General features: G+C 47.6%; 1 protein-coding gene across 1 annotated transcript in view; it reads left to right on the forward strand.

Annotated features, from left to right (window-relative positions):
- Positions 1-3536: 3536 nt before the first annotated feature.
- Positions 3537-18265, forward strand: part of LOC145360068 (nuclear receptor-binding protein 2-like) — a 104245-nt gene continuing 89516 nt past the window's right edge. Inside the window, exons 1-3 of the mRNA XM_080215003.1 lie at positions 3537-3548; positions 7522-7737; positions 15831-15953. Coding sequence (XP_080071129.1) covers positions 3537-3548; positions 7522-7737; positions 15831-15953 — 351 coding nt within the window. The remainder of the gene's footprint in view (positions 3549-7521; positions 7738-15830; positions 15954-18265) is intronic.

Below are 18265 nucleotides of genomic sequence, written 5' to 3' on the forward strand. Positions count from 1 at the left end.
GCTGAATGCCTTCTTCATCACTCTATCCACCTGTGACTCCACTTTCAAAGAGCTATGAACATGTACCCCTAGATCTCTTTGTTCTGTAACTCTCCCCAACGCCCTACCATTAACTGAGTAAGTCCTGCCCTGGTTCAATCTACCAAAATGCATCACCTCACATTTATCTAAATTAAACTCCATCTGCCATTCGTCAGCCCACTGGCCCAATTGATCAAGATCCCATTGCAATCCGAGATAACCTTCTTCACTGTCCACTATGCCACCAATCTTGGTGTCATCTGCAAACTTACTAACCACGCCCCCTATATTCTCATCCAAATCATTAATATAAATGACAAATAACAGTGGGCCCAGCACTGATCCCTGAGGCACACCGCTGGTCACAGGCCTCCAGTTTGAAAAACAACCCTCTACAACCACCCTCTGGCTTCTGTCATCATGATGTGGAGATACTGGCATTGGACTGGGGTAAACACAGTCAGAAATTTCACAACACCAGGTTAAAGTCCAACAGGTTTATTTGATAGCAAACGCCACTAGCTTTCGGAGCACAGTTCCTTTGTCAGTTGAGTAGGAGTTCTATTCACAAACAGGACATATAAAGGCATAAACTCAATTTACAAAATAATGATTGGAATGCGAATCTTTACAGGTAATCAAGTCTTAAAGATACAGACAATGTGAGTGGAGAGAGGGTTAAGCACAGGTTAAAGAGATGTGTATTGTCTCCAGACAGGACAGTTAGTGAGATTAACCTATTAGACTTCGACCTGGTGTTGTGAGACTTCTTACTATAGAGAGTTAGGCAGAAGACTAAAGTGCAGGACCTTGAAGGTAGTAATTTCTGGACTACTACTGGTGCCATGTGCCAGTGCGAATAGGAAGATTAGAGATACGAATGCATGGCTTGAGAGGTGGTGCAGGTGACAGGGATTTAGATTTGTGGATCATTGGGATCTCTTCTGGGGCAGGAGGGACGGGTTACACCTGAACTGGAAGGGGACTACCATCCTGGGTGGGAGATTTGCTACAGTCACTCAGTTTGGCATGGCAGTGGGATCCAAAACAGGAGGGAGACAGAACAGAAGGCTGAGGACAGCACATAAGTTAAAGTGAGCATGTTAAGGCAGTGTCAGTAATTCTACTACCAGGCAGATCAGGCAAAAGCAAAATAGAGAGCAAGGGAAATCCAGATTAAACTGCATTTATTTCAATGTAAGAGGCCTGACGGGCAAGGCAGATGAACTCAGGCCATGGTTGTGTACGTGGGACTGGGATATTATAGCAATTACTGAAACATGGCTAAGGGAGGGACAGGACTGGCAAGTCATGGGGGTTACAGATAGTGTGACATGAACCCAAGATTCCGGTTGAGGCCACTAAGTGATACAAAGAACAAAGAACAACACAGCACGGGAAACAGGCCCTTCGGCCCAACACGCCCGCGCCGCCATCTTAACAATGTACATAGAACATAGAACACTACAGCACAAACAGGCCCTTCGGCCCACGAGTTGCGCCGATCACATCAACACCTACCAATCCATAGACCTATCTATAACCCCCAATCCCATTAAACCCCATATACTCATCCAGAAGTCTTTTAAAAGACCCCAGCGAGTTCGCCTCCACCACCACTGACGGCAGCCGATTCCATTCACTCACCACCCTCTGAGTGAAAAACTTACCCCTAACATCACTTCTGTACTTTCCTCCCCGCACCTTAAATCTGTGTCCTCTCGTAGCAACCATTTCAACCCGGGGAAATAGCCTCTGAGAATCCACCCTATCTATTCCTCTCAACATTTTATAAACCTCTATCAGGTCGCCTCTCAACCTTCGTCTCTCCAGGGAGAAGAGTCCCAGCTCCCTCAACCTATCTTCATAAGGCATGCCTCCCAGTCCAGGCAACATCCTTGTAAATCTCCCCTGTACCCTTCCAATAGCTTCTACGTCCTTCCTATAGTGAGGCGACCAGAACTGTGCACAGTACTCCAAGTGAGGTCTGACAAGGGTCTTATAAAGTTGCAGCATTACCTCCCGACTCCTAAACTCAATCCCTCGATTTATGAAGGCCAGTACACCATACGCCTTCTTGACCACCTCCTCCACCTGCGAGGCCGATTTAAGAGTCCTGTGGACCCGGACCCCAAGATCCTTCTGCTCTTCGACACTACTAAGACTCCTGCCCTTGATAGTGTACTCGTTCATCCCATTGGTCCTGCCAAAATGGACGACTACGCATTTATCCGCGTTGAAGTCCATCTGCCACTTCTCCGCCCAGTCCTGCATCCTATTTATGTCCTGCTGCAACTTCTGACATCCTTCCAGACCATCCACAACACCACCGACCTTCGTGTCATCAGCGAACTTACCAACCCATCCCTCCACTTCCTCATCTAGGTCATTTATGAAAATGACAAACAGCAAGGGTCCTAGAACTGATCCCTGGGGCACTCCACTGGTGACTGACCTCCATGCCGAAAAAGACCCATCCACAACCACTCTCTGCCTTCTGCAGGCAAGCCAGTTCTGGATCCACAAGGCCAAAGGCCCTTGGATCCCATGCCCTCTCACCTTCTCAACAAGTCTTTTGTATTTTTCCTACACCTCTCTTGACCCATGTCTATGCTTATGGTACCCCCATTGGAATCCAGATTCAGGGGAGACTAATTTAGGGACAATTTGTTACACCAATCAGCCTAAGAGCACATCTTTGGGGTATGGGAGGAAACCGGAGCACCCGGAGGAAACCCACGCAACCACAGGGAGAATGCGCAAACTCCCACAGACACTGGCCCAAATCCATGTATCTGCACAGCTAGCAGTGATAGTCACTGAGCTGTCGTGGTGCCCATCTGCTGGTCCAGTTTTAAGCATATACAAACGACGCGAAGTACTAGGCCACTCTCGAAACATCCAAGAGCAGCCCACGCAAGACCCGCCGTGTGCATGCCCCTCATTAGACAACAAGGTGGACCGACACACCTGTGGAGTAAAAGAGACAAAAACATCAACACATGTAGCATTAGATCTCCAGGAACGTCCCGAGGCTCTGATCCTTATTTAAAACCGTCTCCTATAACCCTCCATACCTGTTTCGCTCATGTGTCTATCTAAGTAAACCTTAAACAAGTCCAGCGTGCCTGCCTCCAGCACCTTACTCGGTAGTGCATTCCATACGACCCTCTGTGTGAAAAACCTCCCTCTAGTATCCAAATTATACTTCTCCCTCCTTACCATTAGCTCGTGGCCCCTCGTGATATTTGTCTCCAATCTAGGGAAAAGCCTGCCACTGTTTACTCTATCTACACCCTTCATTATTTTATACACCTCTATCAGATCCCCCCTTAATCTCCGTCTTTCTAAGGAAAAGAGCCCCAGTTTACCCAATCTTTCCTCATACCCGAGTCCTTCCATACCAGGCAGGATCCTGGTAAACCTCCTCTGTACTCTCCCCAGGGTCTCCACGTCCTTCCGGTAGTAAGGTGACCAGAACTGGACGCAGTACTCCAAATGCGATGTCTCAAGGCATGGTACGTCCGGTAAGCGTTCTCCAAGTCAGCCTTCATGATACACGACAGCGCAGAGTCGCTGAGCAGAGACTGATAGACAAGTTCCACACACATGAGGACGGCCTCAACCGGGATCTTGGGTTCATGTCGCACTATCTGTAACCCCCGTGACTTGCCTGGGTTTGTAAAATCTCACTAACTGTCCTGTCTGGAGAAAATACACATCCCTTTAACCTGGACTTAACCCTCTCTCCATTCACATTGTCTGTATCTTTAAAACTTGATTACCTGCAAAGACTCACATTCCAACCATTATCTTGTAAATTGAGTTTGTGTCTTTATATGTCCTGTTTGTGAACACAATTCCTCACTCACCTGAAGAAGGAGCTTGAGGCTCCAAAAGCTAGTACTGCCAAATGAACCTGTTGGACTTTAACCTGGTGTTGTGAGACTTCTTACTGTGTTTACCCTAGTCCAACGCCAGCATCTCCACATCATAACTCTCTGTGTTCACACTTCAGGACCTCATCCGTTTTTCTACGTATGTCGTTGGTACCAATATGTACAATGACCTCTGGCTACTCTCCCTCCCATTAAGAATGTCCTGCAATTGCTCAGACATCCTTGACCCTGGCACCAGGGAGGCAACACACCATTCTGGAGTCCCGATTGTGGCCACAGAAATGCCTGTCTGTGCATTTAATTAGCGAGTCCCCTATTACTACTGCTCGCTTGCTCTTTGCCCGACTCTGTCCCAGAGCAGAACCAAGAGTGGTGCCACAGGCCTGGCCGCTGCTGGTATCTTCCCCTGACGGTCTATCCCCTTCAACAGTATCCAAAATGGTATACCTGTTTGAAAGGAGAATAATGATTGCCCTGCCATTCAATAAGATCATGGCTGATCTGAAGTGGACCAGTTCCACTTACCCGCCTGCTCCAGTCGCTGAGCAGAGACCGATAGCCAAGTTCTGCACACATGAGGACAGCCTGAACCGAGATCTTGGGTTCATGTCACACTATTTGTAAACCCCCATGACTTGCCTGGGTTTGTAAAATCTCACTCACTGTCCTGTCTGGAGACAATACACATCTCTTTAACCTGTGCTTAACCCTCTCTCCACTCACATTGTCTGTACCTTTAAGACTTGATTACCTGTAAAGACTCACATTCCAATCACTGTTTTGTAAATTGAGTTTGTGTCTTTACATATCCTGTTTGGGAACACAACTCCCAGTCACCCGACAAAGGGGCAGCACTCCAAAAGCTCGTGGCTTTTAGTACCAAATAAACCTGTTGGACTTTAACCTGGTGTTGTGAGACTTCTTCCTGTGTGCTCAACAGTGCATCTATCTGCCGATCCAACCGAACAATGCGGTCTGTAAGGAGCTGCAACTGGACACACTTCTTGCAGACAAAGTTGTCAGGGAGACACGTTAGAGAGAATCTCCATTACAAGGGAGGAAGTGTTTTTTAAGGGAACATGACGACAGACAAATCCCCAGGGCCTGATGGCATCTCTCCTAGACTGCTCAGGGAGACAGGAGATGAAATTGCAGGGCCTCTGACAGAGGTCTTTGTCTCTTCATTGGACACAGGTGAGGTCCCTGAGGATTGAAGGATAGCAAATGTGGTACTGTTATTTAAGAAGGGTAGCAAGGATAACCCGGGTAATTATAGGCCGGTGAGCTTGACATCCATGGTAGGAAAATTGTTGGAGAGGATTCTTAGAGATAGAATGTATACACATTTAGAACAGGCAGCATGGTTTTGTAAGAGGGAAGTCATGCCTCACAAATTTGGTGCAGTTTTTTGAGGAGGTGACAAAAACAATTGACGAGGGTAGAGCCGTGGATGTCGTCTGTATGGATTTTAGTAAAACGTTTGACAAGGTCCCTCATGGCAGGCTGGTACAAACGGTTAAATCTCATGGAATAAAAGGAGAGGTGGCTAGATGTGTGGAGAACTGGCTGAGCCACAGGAGACAGAGAGTAGTAGTGGAAGGGTCTTTTTCCGGTTGGAGGTCTGTGACCAGTGGTGTTCCGCAGGGCTCTGTACTGGAACCTCTAATATTTGTGATATATATAAATGATTTGGAAGAAGGTGTAACTGGTGTGATCAGTAAGTTTGCGGATGACACAAAGATAACTGGACTTGTGGATAGCGATGAATATTGTCAGAGAATACAGCAGGATATAGATAGGCTGGAAAGTTGGGCGCAGAAATGGCAGATGGAATTTAATCCAGATAAATGCGAAGTGAGGCATTTTGGTAGATCTAATGTAGGGGGGAACTATACAATAAATGGCAGAACCATCAAAAGTATAGACACACAGAGGGACCTGGGTGTGCAAGTCCTTGAAGGTGGCATCACAGGTGGAGAAGGTGGTGAAGAAGCCATATGGCATGCTTGCCTTTATAGGACAAGGTATAGAGTATAAAAACTGGAGTCTGATGTTACAGCTGTATAGAACGTTGGTTAGGCCACATTTGGAGTACTGTGTCCAGTTCTGGTCACCGCACTACCAGAAGGACGTGGAGGCTTTGGAGCGAGTGCAGAGAAGGTTTACCAGGATGTTGCCTGGTATGGAGGGTCTTAGCTATGAGGAGAGATTGGGTAAACTGGGGTTGTTCTCCCTGGAAAGACAGAGAATGAGGGGAGACCTAATAGAGGTGTATAAAATTATGAGGGGTATGGATAGGGTGAACAGTGGGAAGCTTTTTCCCAGGTCGGAGGTGACGATCACGAGTGGTCACAGGTTCAAGGTGAGAGGGGGCGAGGTTTAACTCAGATATCAGAGGGATGTATTTTACACAGAGGGTGGTGGGGGCCTGGAATGGGCTGCCAAACAGAGTGGTGGAGGTGGACACGCTGGGATCGTTTAAGACTTATCTGGATAGTCACATGAGTGACTGGGATGGAGGGATACAGAAGAATGGTCTAGTTGGACCAATGAGCGGTGCAGGCTTGGAGGGCCGAAGGGCCTGTTTCCTGTGCTGTACTGTTCTTTGAGACTAGATTACCCCCTAATTTCCCATATCTGGCAGGAGGAGCATACCACTGCCCTAGTTGCCATACTGCCCTTATACAGGTAAACAGATAAAAGAATCTCAATCTACCTCTCCCTTGCTTGTGGCCCTCCCAACGTCTTTTTTTTGGTTAGAGGGGGAGGTAGATGGGAAATACTGAAGTAGCGTTGGGGGTTTAGTTGTCCCTTTACGACAGCTCCTCCACAAACCACCTTCTGGTCGCAATGACTGCGTCGATGCAGATCTTACCTGCAACCACCAGCCCGCTCCCCCGCTCTCACCTGGACTGTTAAAGGTCAATTTCAGGAGCCCCAGATGTGGGTTGGCAGGGGCTTGGAGGGCCGAAGGGCCTGTTCCTGCAATAAAAAACTGTTACTCAACATCTATGTCTTCTTATTGTTATTCTCAACAGGGGCACCCACCCCTTCCCTGACCCTCACCCACTACCCCAAAACTCACCCACTACCCTCACCCTCTACCCTCGCCCACTATCCCAAACCTCACCCACTACCTTCACCTTTACCCTCACCCTCATCCACTACCTTCACCAACTATCCTGAACCTCACCCACTACCCACCCTCACACTCCCCTCACCCACTACCCTCACCCACTACCTTCACCCTCACTCACTCCCCTCACCCACTCCCCTCACCCACTACCTTCACCCTCACTCACTCCCCTCACCCACTCCCCTCACCCACTACCTTCACCCTCACTCACTCCCCTCACCCACTACCCACCCCCACTCACTCCCCTCACCCACTATCCTGAACCTCACCCACTACCCACCCTCACTCACTCCTCTCACCCACTACCCCTCACCCTCTACCTTCACCCTCACTCACTCCCCTCACCTCACCCACTATCTCAACAATCCCCCTCACACCCTCTCCTCCCTCCTCACTCCCTCCCCCTCACTCACTTCATCCCCTCACTCTCCTCATTCCCTTCCCCTTTCGTCATTCCTCCCTCAGTGGATCCCGGTACCGGGGGGCGGGGCGATCCAGTGGATCCCGGTACCGGGGGGCGGGGCGATCCAGTGGGTCCCGGTCCCGGGGGCGGGGCGATCCAGTGGATCCGCGAGGATGTCTGGCGGCGGTGGCGGGAAAGCGGCTCCGGAGGAAGAGAGTGAGGAGGAGACGGAGAATGTTCCAGAAAGTCCGTGTGGGCGGTGGAGGAGGGGGGAGGAGGTGAGGAGGGAGTGGGGGGAGGAGGGAGTGGGGGGAGGAGGGAGTGAGAGAGGGAGCAGTGCTGGAGGGTGGAGTGAGGGGGGAGTGAGGGGGGTGGAGTGAGGGGGGGTGAGGGTGGAGTGAGGGGGGGTGAGGGTGGAGTGAGGAGGGTGGAGTGAGGAGGGTGGAGTGAGGGGGGGTGAGGGTGGAGTGAGGAGGGTGGAGTGAGGAGGGGGAGGGTGAGGGTGGAGTGAGGGGGGGGTGAGGGTGGAGTGAGGGGGGGGTGAGGGTGGAGTGAGGGTGGAGTGAGGGGGGGTGAGGGTGGAGTGAGGGGGGAGTGAGGGGGGGGTGGGGGGTGAGGGTGGAGTGAGGGGGGGGTGAGGGTGGAGTGAGGGGGGGTGAGGGGGGTGAGGGTGGAGTGAGGGGTGGGTGGGGTGTGAATGGGATGGATTTCTAGAGGAACAGATTGAGGAACCAGCACGGTGGTTAGCATTGCTTCCTCAGAGCACCCGGGACCTGCGTTCAGCCTCGGGTCACTGTCTGTGTGGAGTGTGCACATTCTCCCCGTGTCTGTGTGGGTTTCCGCCGGGTGCTCCAGTTTCCTCCCGCAGTCCAAAGATGTTTGGGTTTGGGGATTGGCCGTGCTAGAATTGCCTCTTAGTATTGAGGGACTGGCTGGGGTAAATGTATAGGTTATGGAGATAGGACCTGGGTCTGATTATGGTTGGTGCTGACTTGATGGGCCGAATGACCTTCTTCTGCACTGTAGCGATTCTGTAATTCTATGAAGTAAACAGACCACCTTGGACTGGGTGTTGTGCAATGAGAAAGGATTAGTTAGCAATCTAGCTGTGAGAGAACCCTTGGGGACGAGTGACCGTAATATGGTAGAATTGTTTGTCAAGGTGGATAGTCCTGAATCTCAATAATGGGAACTATGATGGTATGAGGCATGAATTGGCCATGATGGACTGGGAAAGACAGCGGACAGGCAATGGCAGGCATTTAAAGGATGAATAGATGAACTCCAGAAGTTGTTTATTCCTGTTTGGAGCAAGAGCAGTAAGGGAATTGTGGCCAAACCGTGGCTTACAAGTGAAATTAGAGTGTCAGATTCAAGGAAGAAGCATACAAATTGGTAAGAAAAAGCAATCGGTCTGAGGATTGGGAGCAGTTTAAAATTCAGCAAAGGAGGAGCAAGGATAGATTAAGAAGGGAAAAATAGAGTGTGAAAGTAAGCTAGCAGCAACATGAAAACTGACTAAAAGTTTCTATAGGTGTGTAAAGAGAAAAAGATTGACAAAAATGAATGTGGGCCCATTACAGTCAGAAACGGGAGAATTCATAACGGGGAATAAAGAAATGGCTGGGAATTACATTTATACTTTGCTTCAGTCTTCACAAAGGAAGACATGAATAATGTACCAGAAATGCTGAGAGAAACATGTTTTAGTGAGGAGCTGAAGGAAATCGGCATTAGTAGAGAAATGGTTTTGGGGGAATTGATGGGATTGAAGGTGGATAAATCTCCAGCCCCTGATAATCTTCATCCCAGAATACTTAAGGAAGTGGCCCTGGAAATAGTAGATCCATTGGTAGTTATTTTCTGAAGTTCTTTGGATAAGTTCCTACAGATTGGAGGGTCGCTGATGTAAGGGAGGTAGAGAGAAAACAGGGAACTACAGACCAGTGAGTCTAACATCGGTACTGGGGAAGTTGGTAGAATCCATTATCAAGGATTTCATAACTCAACATCTGGAAGGTAGTGGGATAATCAGACACAGTCAGCATGGATTTACAAAAGGGAAAGCATGCTTGATGAGTTTACAGGATTATGAGAGGCATGGACAGAGTGGAGAGTCAGAAGCTTTTTCCCAGAGTGGAAGAGTCAATTACTAGGGGACACAGGTTTAAGGTGCGAGGGACAAGGTTTAAAGGAGATGTACGAGACAGATTTTTTACACACAGTAATGGGTGCCTGGAACTCGTTGTAGGGGGAGGTAGTGGAAGTGAATACGGTCGTGACTTTTAAGGGGCGTCTTGACAAATACGTGAATGAGATGGGAATAGAGGGGTATGGTCTCTGGAAGGGTAGGGGGTTTTAGTTCACTTGGGCAGCATGGTCAGTGCAGACTTGGAGGACTGAAGGGCCTGTTCCTGTGCTGGAATTTTCTTTGTTCTTTGAGTCTATTGGAATTTTTTGAGGATGTAAGTAGTAGATTTGATGGAGGAGAACCAGTGGATGTGGTTTATTTAGACTTTCAGAAGGCTTTCAACAAGGTCTCACAAAACAGACTACTATGTAAAGTTAAAATATATGGGATTGCAGCAAATGCCATGAGATGGATAGAAAGCTGGTTAGCAGATAGGAAGCAAAGAGTTGGCATAAATGGGTCTTTTTCTGATTGGTAGGCAGTGACTAGTGGGGTTCCACAGGGATCTGTGCTCAGACCCCAACTGTTCACATTATATATTAATGATTTGGAAGAGGGAACTGAATGTATTATCTCCAAATTTGCAGATGATAAAGTTAGGTGGGAGGGTGAGCTGTGAGGAGGATACAAAGATTCTTCAGTGTGATTTGGACAGGCTGAGTGTGTGGGTATCTGCATGGCAGATGCAGTATAATGTGGATAAATGTGAGGTTATCCATTATGGGAGCAATAATAGGAAGGCAGATTATTATTTGAATGGGTGTAAATTGAGAGAGGTGGACATTCAGCAAGACTTTGGTATCCTCATGCATCAGTTGCTGAAAGTAAGTGCGCAGGTACAGCAGGCAGTATAGAAGGCAAATGATATGTTGGCCTTCATAGTGAGAGGATTTCAGTATAGGGATAAGGATGAATTGCTGCAATTGTATAGGGTGTTGGTGAGGCCGCACCTGGAGTATTGTATACAGTTTTGGTGTCCTTATCTGAGGAAGGATGTCCTTGCTATAGAGGGAACACAGTGAAGATTTACCGGGCTGATTCCTGGGGTGGCAGGTCTGTCGTTTGAGGAGAGACTGAGTGGGTTAGGATTATATTCACTGGAGTTTAGAAGAGTGAGAGAGGATCTGATAGAAATGTATAACATTCCAACGGGGTGAGACAGGTTGGAATCAAAGAATGTTCCCAATGGTGGGGAGTCCAGAACTCGGGATCAGAGTTTGAGGATAAGGGGTAAACCTTTTAGAACTGAGGTGGGGAGAAATTTCTTCACCCAGAGGGTGGTGAATGTGTGGAATTCACTCCCACAGAATGTAGTTGACACTAAAACGTTGTCTGATTGCAAGTAGAAATTAGATGTAGCTCTTGGGCCTAAAGGGATTGAGGGATATGGAGGGAAGAGGAGATCAGGATATTGAATTCGATGATCAGCCATGATCAAAATGAATGGCGGAGCAGGCTCGAAGGGCCGAGTGGCCTTCTAGTTCCTAAGTTCTGTGTATTCCCCCAGTTTGTGCCTCTTTCCAGCAGCTGACTCCTGGCTCTGATTCTTTACATTTGCTGTCACAAGTTCTGGGTTCTGGCACAGGCTGAAGGTCATTTTGAATTTGAGTTTTGCACAATGCCTAGTCTCTTTGCAATGTTTGTATCAGCTGAACCCATTCACCTCCAGGCTGGAGCCAGGAGAGTTCCTTGCACAGTGCAGAGGCGAGGCAGATAAACAGAGTGAGAGAATGAGACAGGACAGCACGGGGGTGAGAATCTCCCCTCCAGTGTAATCAGACTCTGGTCAGATGGCTGTTGTTGCAGAACGGGTGATCTCGTTCTTCTGGAGGCTAGATTGCAGCAGATTATAATGACCCTCGGTATTTGTGAAATAACCAGTCCAGAGTCCAATTGTGGAAAATAACTACCAAAGGATCTACTATTTCCGCCACTTTCTAAGTATTCTGGGATGAAGATTATCAGGACCTGGAGATTTATCCACGTTCAATCCCATCAATTTCCCAAAACCATTTCTCTACTAATGCTGATTTCCTTCAGCTCCTCAATAAATCATGTCCCTCTCAGCATTTCTGACACGTTATTCATGTTGTATTTTGTGAAGACTGAAGCAAGGGAGTGAGGTACTGGTTACCACCACCACATCCTCATTCTAGCTTCTCTGCCGTTTGGCCATTCACACCCTTTATTCTCTCTGTGGACAGCCATTAGCAGTGTCTTCCCCTGGTTTCTATGGGAATAACTCATCTCTCATTCCTTCACCCTGTAGTATAACTTTCTATGCCTTTTAGCTTTGATAAAGGGTCATCTGGACTCGAATTGTCAGCTCTTTTTTCTCCTTACACTTGCTGCCAGATCTGCTGAGATTTTTCTAGCATTTCTTTTGGCTTCAGATTCCAGCATCCACAGTAATTTCCTTTTATTATTTTACGTACATAGGATTATAGGATAGGATCTGGGTGGGATTGTTGTCGTGCAGCGTTGATGAGCTGAATGGCCTTCTGTACTGCAGGGATTCTATGAAAGAGCAGGAATAAACAGGTCTTTTTCCAAACCACAGACAGTGACTAGTGGGGTGCCAGAGGAATCGGTGCTGGGACCCCAGCCATTTACTATGTATATCAATAATTTACATGAGGGAACAAAACATAATATATTCAGATTTAGAAATGAGATAAAGTTGGGTGGGCGGGTGAGCTGTGAGGAGGATGCAGAGATGATTTGGACAGGCTGTGTATGTGGGCAAATGAATGGCAAATGTCGTATAATGTAGGTAAATATGAGGTTATCCATTTTGGTAACAAAAATGGGAAGGAAGATTATTATTTGAACGGCTATAAATTGGGAGAGGGGAGTGTGCAGAGGGACCTGGGTGTCCTTGTGCACTAGTCACTGAGAGTAAGCATGCAGGTGCAGCAGGTGGTAAAGAAGGCAAATGACATGTTGGTCTTGAGTGAGAGGATTTGAGTACAGGAGCAGGGATATCCTACTGCAATTATACAGGGCCTTCGTGAGACCACACCTGGAATATTATACTTATGAGGAAGGATGTTCTTGCTCTCGAGGCAGTGCAGTGAGGGTTTAACGGACTGTTCCGGGGATGGTGGGACATCCTATGCATCCTAAATCTCACCTAATCGCATCATAATTTCCTTTTCCCCCAGCTGTAACTCTTGCCCTGTCCTAAGTCTATATTTCTATACCTATCCCTTTTCATCGCTAATGTAAGCGTAACCGAACTGTGGTCACTATCACCAAAGTGCTCACCTACCTCCAAATCTAACACCTGGTCTGGTTCATTACCCAGTACCAAATCCAATGTGGCCTCGCCTCTTCTTGGCCTATCTACATACTGTGTCAGGAAACCTTCCTGCACACATTAGACAAAAACTGACCCCTCTAATGTGTGCAGGAGGGTTTCCTGACACAGTATGTAGATAGGCCAACAAGAGGTGAGGCCACATTGGATTTAGAACATAGAACATTACAGTGCAGAACAGGCCCTTCGGCCCACGATGTTGCGCCGACCAGTTAAAAAACAATGACCCTCTAACCTAAACCAATCCCTTTTCATCCACAAACCTATCCACGGATCTCCTAAACACCCCCAAACTAGGCGCATTTACAACTGCAGCAGGCAGGGCATTCCAATCCCTCACCACCCTCTGGGTAAAGAACCTACCCCTGACATCCGTCCTATAACTACCACCCCTTAATTTAAAGCCATGCCCCCTCGTGCTAGATTTCTCCATCAGAGGAAAAAGGCTATTACTATCCGCCCTATCTAAACCTCTAATCATCTTACATGTTTCAATAAGATCCCCTCTTAGCCGCCTTCTTTCCAGCGAAAACAACCCCAAATCCCTCAGCCTCTCCTCATAGGACCTCCCCTCCATACCAGGCAACATCCTGGTAAACCTCCTCTGCACCCTCTCCAAAGCCTCCACATCCTTTCTATAATGTGGGGACCAGAACTGCACACAGTACTCCAAGTGCGGCCGCACCAGAGTTGTGTACAGTTGCAACATGACGCTGCGACTCCTAAATTCAATCCCCCTAACAATAAACGCCAAGACACCGTATGCCTTCTTAACAACCTTATCGACTTGATTCCCTACTTTCAGGGATCTATGTACACATACACCTAGATCCCTCTGTTCATCCACACTATTCAGAGTCCTCCCGTTAGCCCTATACTCGACACATCTGATATTCCTACCAAAGTGAATTACCTCACACTTCTCCGCATTAAACTCCATCCTCCACCTCTCGGCCCAGCTCTGCAACCTGTCTAAGTCTCCCTGCAAACTATGACACCCTTCCTCACCCTTTGGTACTGGGTAATGAACCAGACCAGGTGTTAGATTTGGAGGTAGGTGAGCACTTTGGTGATAGTGATCACAATTTGGTTACGTTTACCTTAGTGATGGAAAGGGATAGGTATATACCACAGGGGAAGAGTTATAGCTGGGGGAAAGGAAATTATGATGTGATTAGGTGAGATTTAGGATGTATAGGATGTGGAAGGAAACTGCAGGGGATGGGCACAACTGAAATGTGGAGCTTGTTCAAGGAACAGCTACTGAGTGTCCTTGGTAAATATGTACCTGTCAGGCAGGGAGGAAGTGCTCGAGCGAGGGAACCATGGTTTACTAGCAGAGTTGAATCTCTTGTGAAGAGGAAGGAGGAGACTCACGTAAAGATGAGACGTGAAGGCTCAGTTAGGGCACTGGAGAGTTAAAGTTAGCCAAGAAGGACCTAAAGAGAGAGTTAAGAAGAGGCAGGAAGGGACATGAGAAGTCTGGCAGGTAGGATCAAGGAAAGCCCTAAAGCGTTCTATAGGTATGTCAGGAATAAAAGAATGATTAGGGTAAGATTAGGGGCAATCAAGAACAGCAGTAGGAAGTTGTGCATGGAGTCCGAAGAGATAAGAGAGGCGCTAAATGAATATTTTTCATCAGTATTCACACAGGAAAAAGACAATGTTGTCGAGGAGAATACTGAGATACAGGCTACTAGACTAGACGGGATTGAGGTTCATAAGGAGGAGGTGTTAGCAATTCCAGAAAGTGTGAAAATAGATAAGCCTCCTGTGCCAGATGGGATTTATCCTAGGATTCTCTGAGAGGCTAGGGAGGAGATTGCAGAGCCTTTGGCTTTGATCTTTAGGTCATCATTGTCTATAGGAATAGTGCCAGAAAACTGAAGGATAGCAAATGTTATCCTCTTGTTCAAGAAGGGGAGTCGAGACCATCCTGGGAATTATAGACCAGTGAGCCTTACTTCTGTTGTGGGCAAAGTTTTGGAAAGGATTGTAAGAGATAGGATTTATAATCATCTAGAGGGAAATAAATTGATTAGGGATAGTCAACACGGTTTTGTGACGGGTAGGTGGTGCCTCACAAACCTTATCGAGTTTTTTGAGAAGGTGACCAAAGAGGTGGATAAGGGTAAGGCAGTTGATGTGGTGTATATGGATTTTAGCAAAGCGTTTGATAAGGTTCCCCACAGTAGGCTACTGCAGAAAATGCAGATGCATGGGATTGAGGGTGATTTAGCAGTTTGGATCAGGAATTGGCTAGCTGATAGAAGACAGAGGGTGGTGGTTGATGGGAAATATTCAACCTGGAGTTCAGTTACAAGTGGTGTACCTCAGGGATCTGTTTTGGGGACACTGCTGTTTGTCATTTTTATAAATGACCTAGATGAGGGTGTAGAAGGATGGGTTGCGAATGGCACTAAAGTTGGTGGAGTTGTCGACAGTGAGGATGGATGTTACAGTTTGCAGAGGGACATAGATAAGCTGCAGAGCTGGGCTGAGAGGTGGCAGATGGAGTTTAATGTGGAAAAGTATGAAGTGACTCACTTTGGAAGGAGGAGTACAGGAATACAGAGTACTGGGCTAATGGTAAGTCACATGGTAGTGTGGATGAGCAGAGAGATCTTGGTATCCATGTGCATAGATCCCTGAAAGTTGGCATCCAGGTTGATAAGGTTGTTAAGAATGCGTACGGTGTGTTAGCTTTTATTGGTAGAGGGATTGTGTTTAGGAGCCACTGCGCTCGCGCCGGGCATCGGGGCGGACTGAGGAACAGTGATACCTCACTCTGTTGATGAACAGTGTGTGGTCTCACACTCTCGAGACTTTGTGACCCACTGTAATTTCTGATATTCCCACAGTTGAGACAAGGGAATGTCCACGGGATTGAGACCACCTTCCTGGCGATGGACACTGAGGAAGGGCTGGAAGTAACTTGGAATGAAGTTCACTTCACCGACCAACGAGTCTTCCGGATTCATGAGGTACTCCCACTCTGCCCAATCGCCTCCAGCAGTACGCCAGTAATCTATATTTGTATAGCGTATTCAGCGTGGTAAAGTGTTGTTTTGTATGGCACCATCACTGAGCTAATTGGGATAAATTTTGAACATATTGACGAAGGAAGTGCCATGGACGTGGTGTACATGGACTTCAGCAAGGCGTTTGATAAGGTCCCCCATGCAAGACTTCTTGAGAAGGTGAGAGGGCATGGGATCCAAGGGCCTTTGGCCTGTGGATCCAGAACTGGCTTGCCTGCAGAAGGCAGAGAGTGGTTGTGGATGGGTCTTTTTCTGAATGGAGGTCAGTCACCAGTGGAGTGCCCCAGGGATCTGTTCTAGGACCCTTGCTGTTTGTCATTTTCATAAATGACCTGGATGAGGAAGTGGAAGGATGGGTAAGTAAGTTCGCTGATGACACGAAGGTCGGTGGTGTTGTGGATAGTCTGGAAAGATGTCAAAAGTTGCAGCAGGACATAAATAGGATGCAGGACTGGGCGGAGAAGTGGCAGATGGACTTCAACGCGGATAAATGTGTAGTCGTCCATTTTGGCAGAACCAATGGGATGAACGAGTACACTATCAAGGGCAAGAGTCTTAGTAGTGTTGAAGAGCAGAAGGATCTTGGGGTCCGGGTCCACAGGACTCTTAAATCGGCCTCGCAGGTGGAGGAGGTGGTCGAGAAGGTGTATGGTGTACTGGCCTTCATTAATCGAGGGATTGAGTTTAGGAGTCGGGAGGTAATGCTGCAACTTTATAAGACCCTTGTCAGGCCTCATTTGGAGTACTGTGCGCAGTTCTGGTCGCCTCGCTATAGGAAAGATGTAGAAGCTATTGAAAGGGTACAGAGGAGATTTACAAGGATGTTGCCTGGACTGGGAGGCATGCCTTATGAAGTTAGGTTGAGGAAGCTGGGACTCTTTTCCCTGGAGAGACGAAGGTTGAGAGGCGACCTGATAGAAGTTTATAAAATGTTGAGAGGAATAGATAGGGTGGATTCTCAGAGGCTATTTCCCCGGGTTGAAATGGTCGCTACGAGAGGACACAGATTGAAGGTGCGGGGAGGAAAGTACAGAAGTGATGTTAGGGGTAAGTTTTTCACTCAGAGGGTGGTGAGTGAATGGAATCGGCTGCCGTCAGTGGTGGTGGAGGCGAACTCGCTGGGGTCTTTTAAAAGACTTCTGGATGAGTATATGGGGTTTAATGGGATTGGGGGTTATAGATAGGTCTATGGATTGGTAGGTGTTGATGTGTTCGGCGCAACTCGTGGGCCGAAGGGCCTGTTTGTGCTGTAGTGTTCTATGTTCTATATCTAACAACTCAAAGCTAGGCGTCGTAACATAGAAAATAGGAGCAAGAGTTGGCCTTTCGACCCCTGGAGCCTGCTCTTTGTTATCATCGCTAATCTTCTATCCCAACTCCATACTGCCGTGCTCTCCCCTCACCCCCTGTGCAGTCTACAAATCTATTTCCTCCTCAAATACATTCAGTCGTAGAGAATTCCATTGGTTCACCACCCTCTGAGTGAAGAAATGTTTCCACATTGGCCTCCCCCCTTATCCTGAGATTGTGTTCCCTGATTCTAGATTCCCTGTCAGCCGGAGGAGACAATATCCCTACATCCAGTCTGTTCAGCCCTGTCAGAAATGTATATGTTTCAAGGAGATACTCTTCCAGCGAATTATAGCCCATTCAACCCAGTCTCTCCTTATGTGACAATCCTGTCGTCCAAGGTGGTGCTGTGGGCTGTCAATAGCTGCAGAATTTTATACAACTATCATCTATAACTGGCATATCTCTCACTCTACCATCACTGCCAAGCAAGGGGATCCTCCCTGCTCCAATAAAGAGTACAGGAGGGCTTTCCAGGAGTAACACCAGACATACCAGAGGTCTGAACCCTAAGTTAAAACACAGGACTACTTGCATACCAAACAGTGAAAGCAGCACACAGTAGAGCTCATTGATCTCACAACCAATGGATCAGATCTAAGCTCTGCAGTCCTTCCACATCCAGTCCTGAATGGTGGTGGACAATTAAACAACTCACTGGAGGAGGCTCCACAAATATCCCCACCCTCAATGATGGAGGAGCCCAGCACAGTTGGGACATCTTGTGCAAAACATTGGTAAGACCACACTTAGAACATTACAGCTCAGTACAGGCCCTTCGGCCCTCTGTTGTGCCGACCAGTGGAACCAATCTAATGACCCTCTAACCTAAACTATTCCAATGTTATCCATATGCCTATCCACTGACCATTTGAACGCCCTTAAAGTTGGCGAGTCCACAACTG

Source organism: Carcharhinus amblyrhynchos, chromosome 2, assembly GCF_965287045.1.
Source record: "Carcharhinus amblyrhynchos chromosome 2, sCarAmb.v2.hapA, whole genome shotgun sequence".
Lineage (NCBI taxonomy): Eukaryota > Metazoa > Chordata > Chondrichthyes > Carcharhiniformes > Carcharhinidae > Carcharhinus > Carcharhinus amblyrhynchos.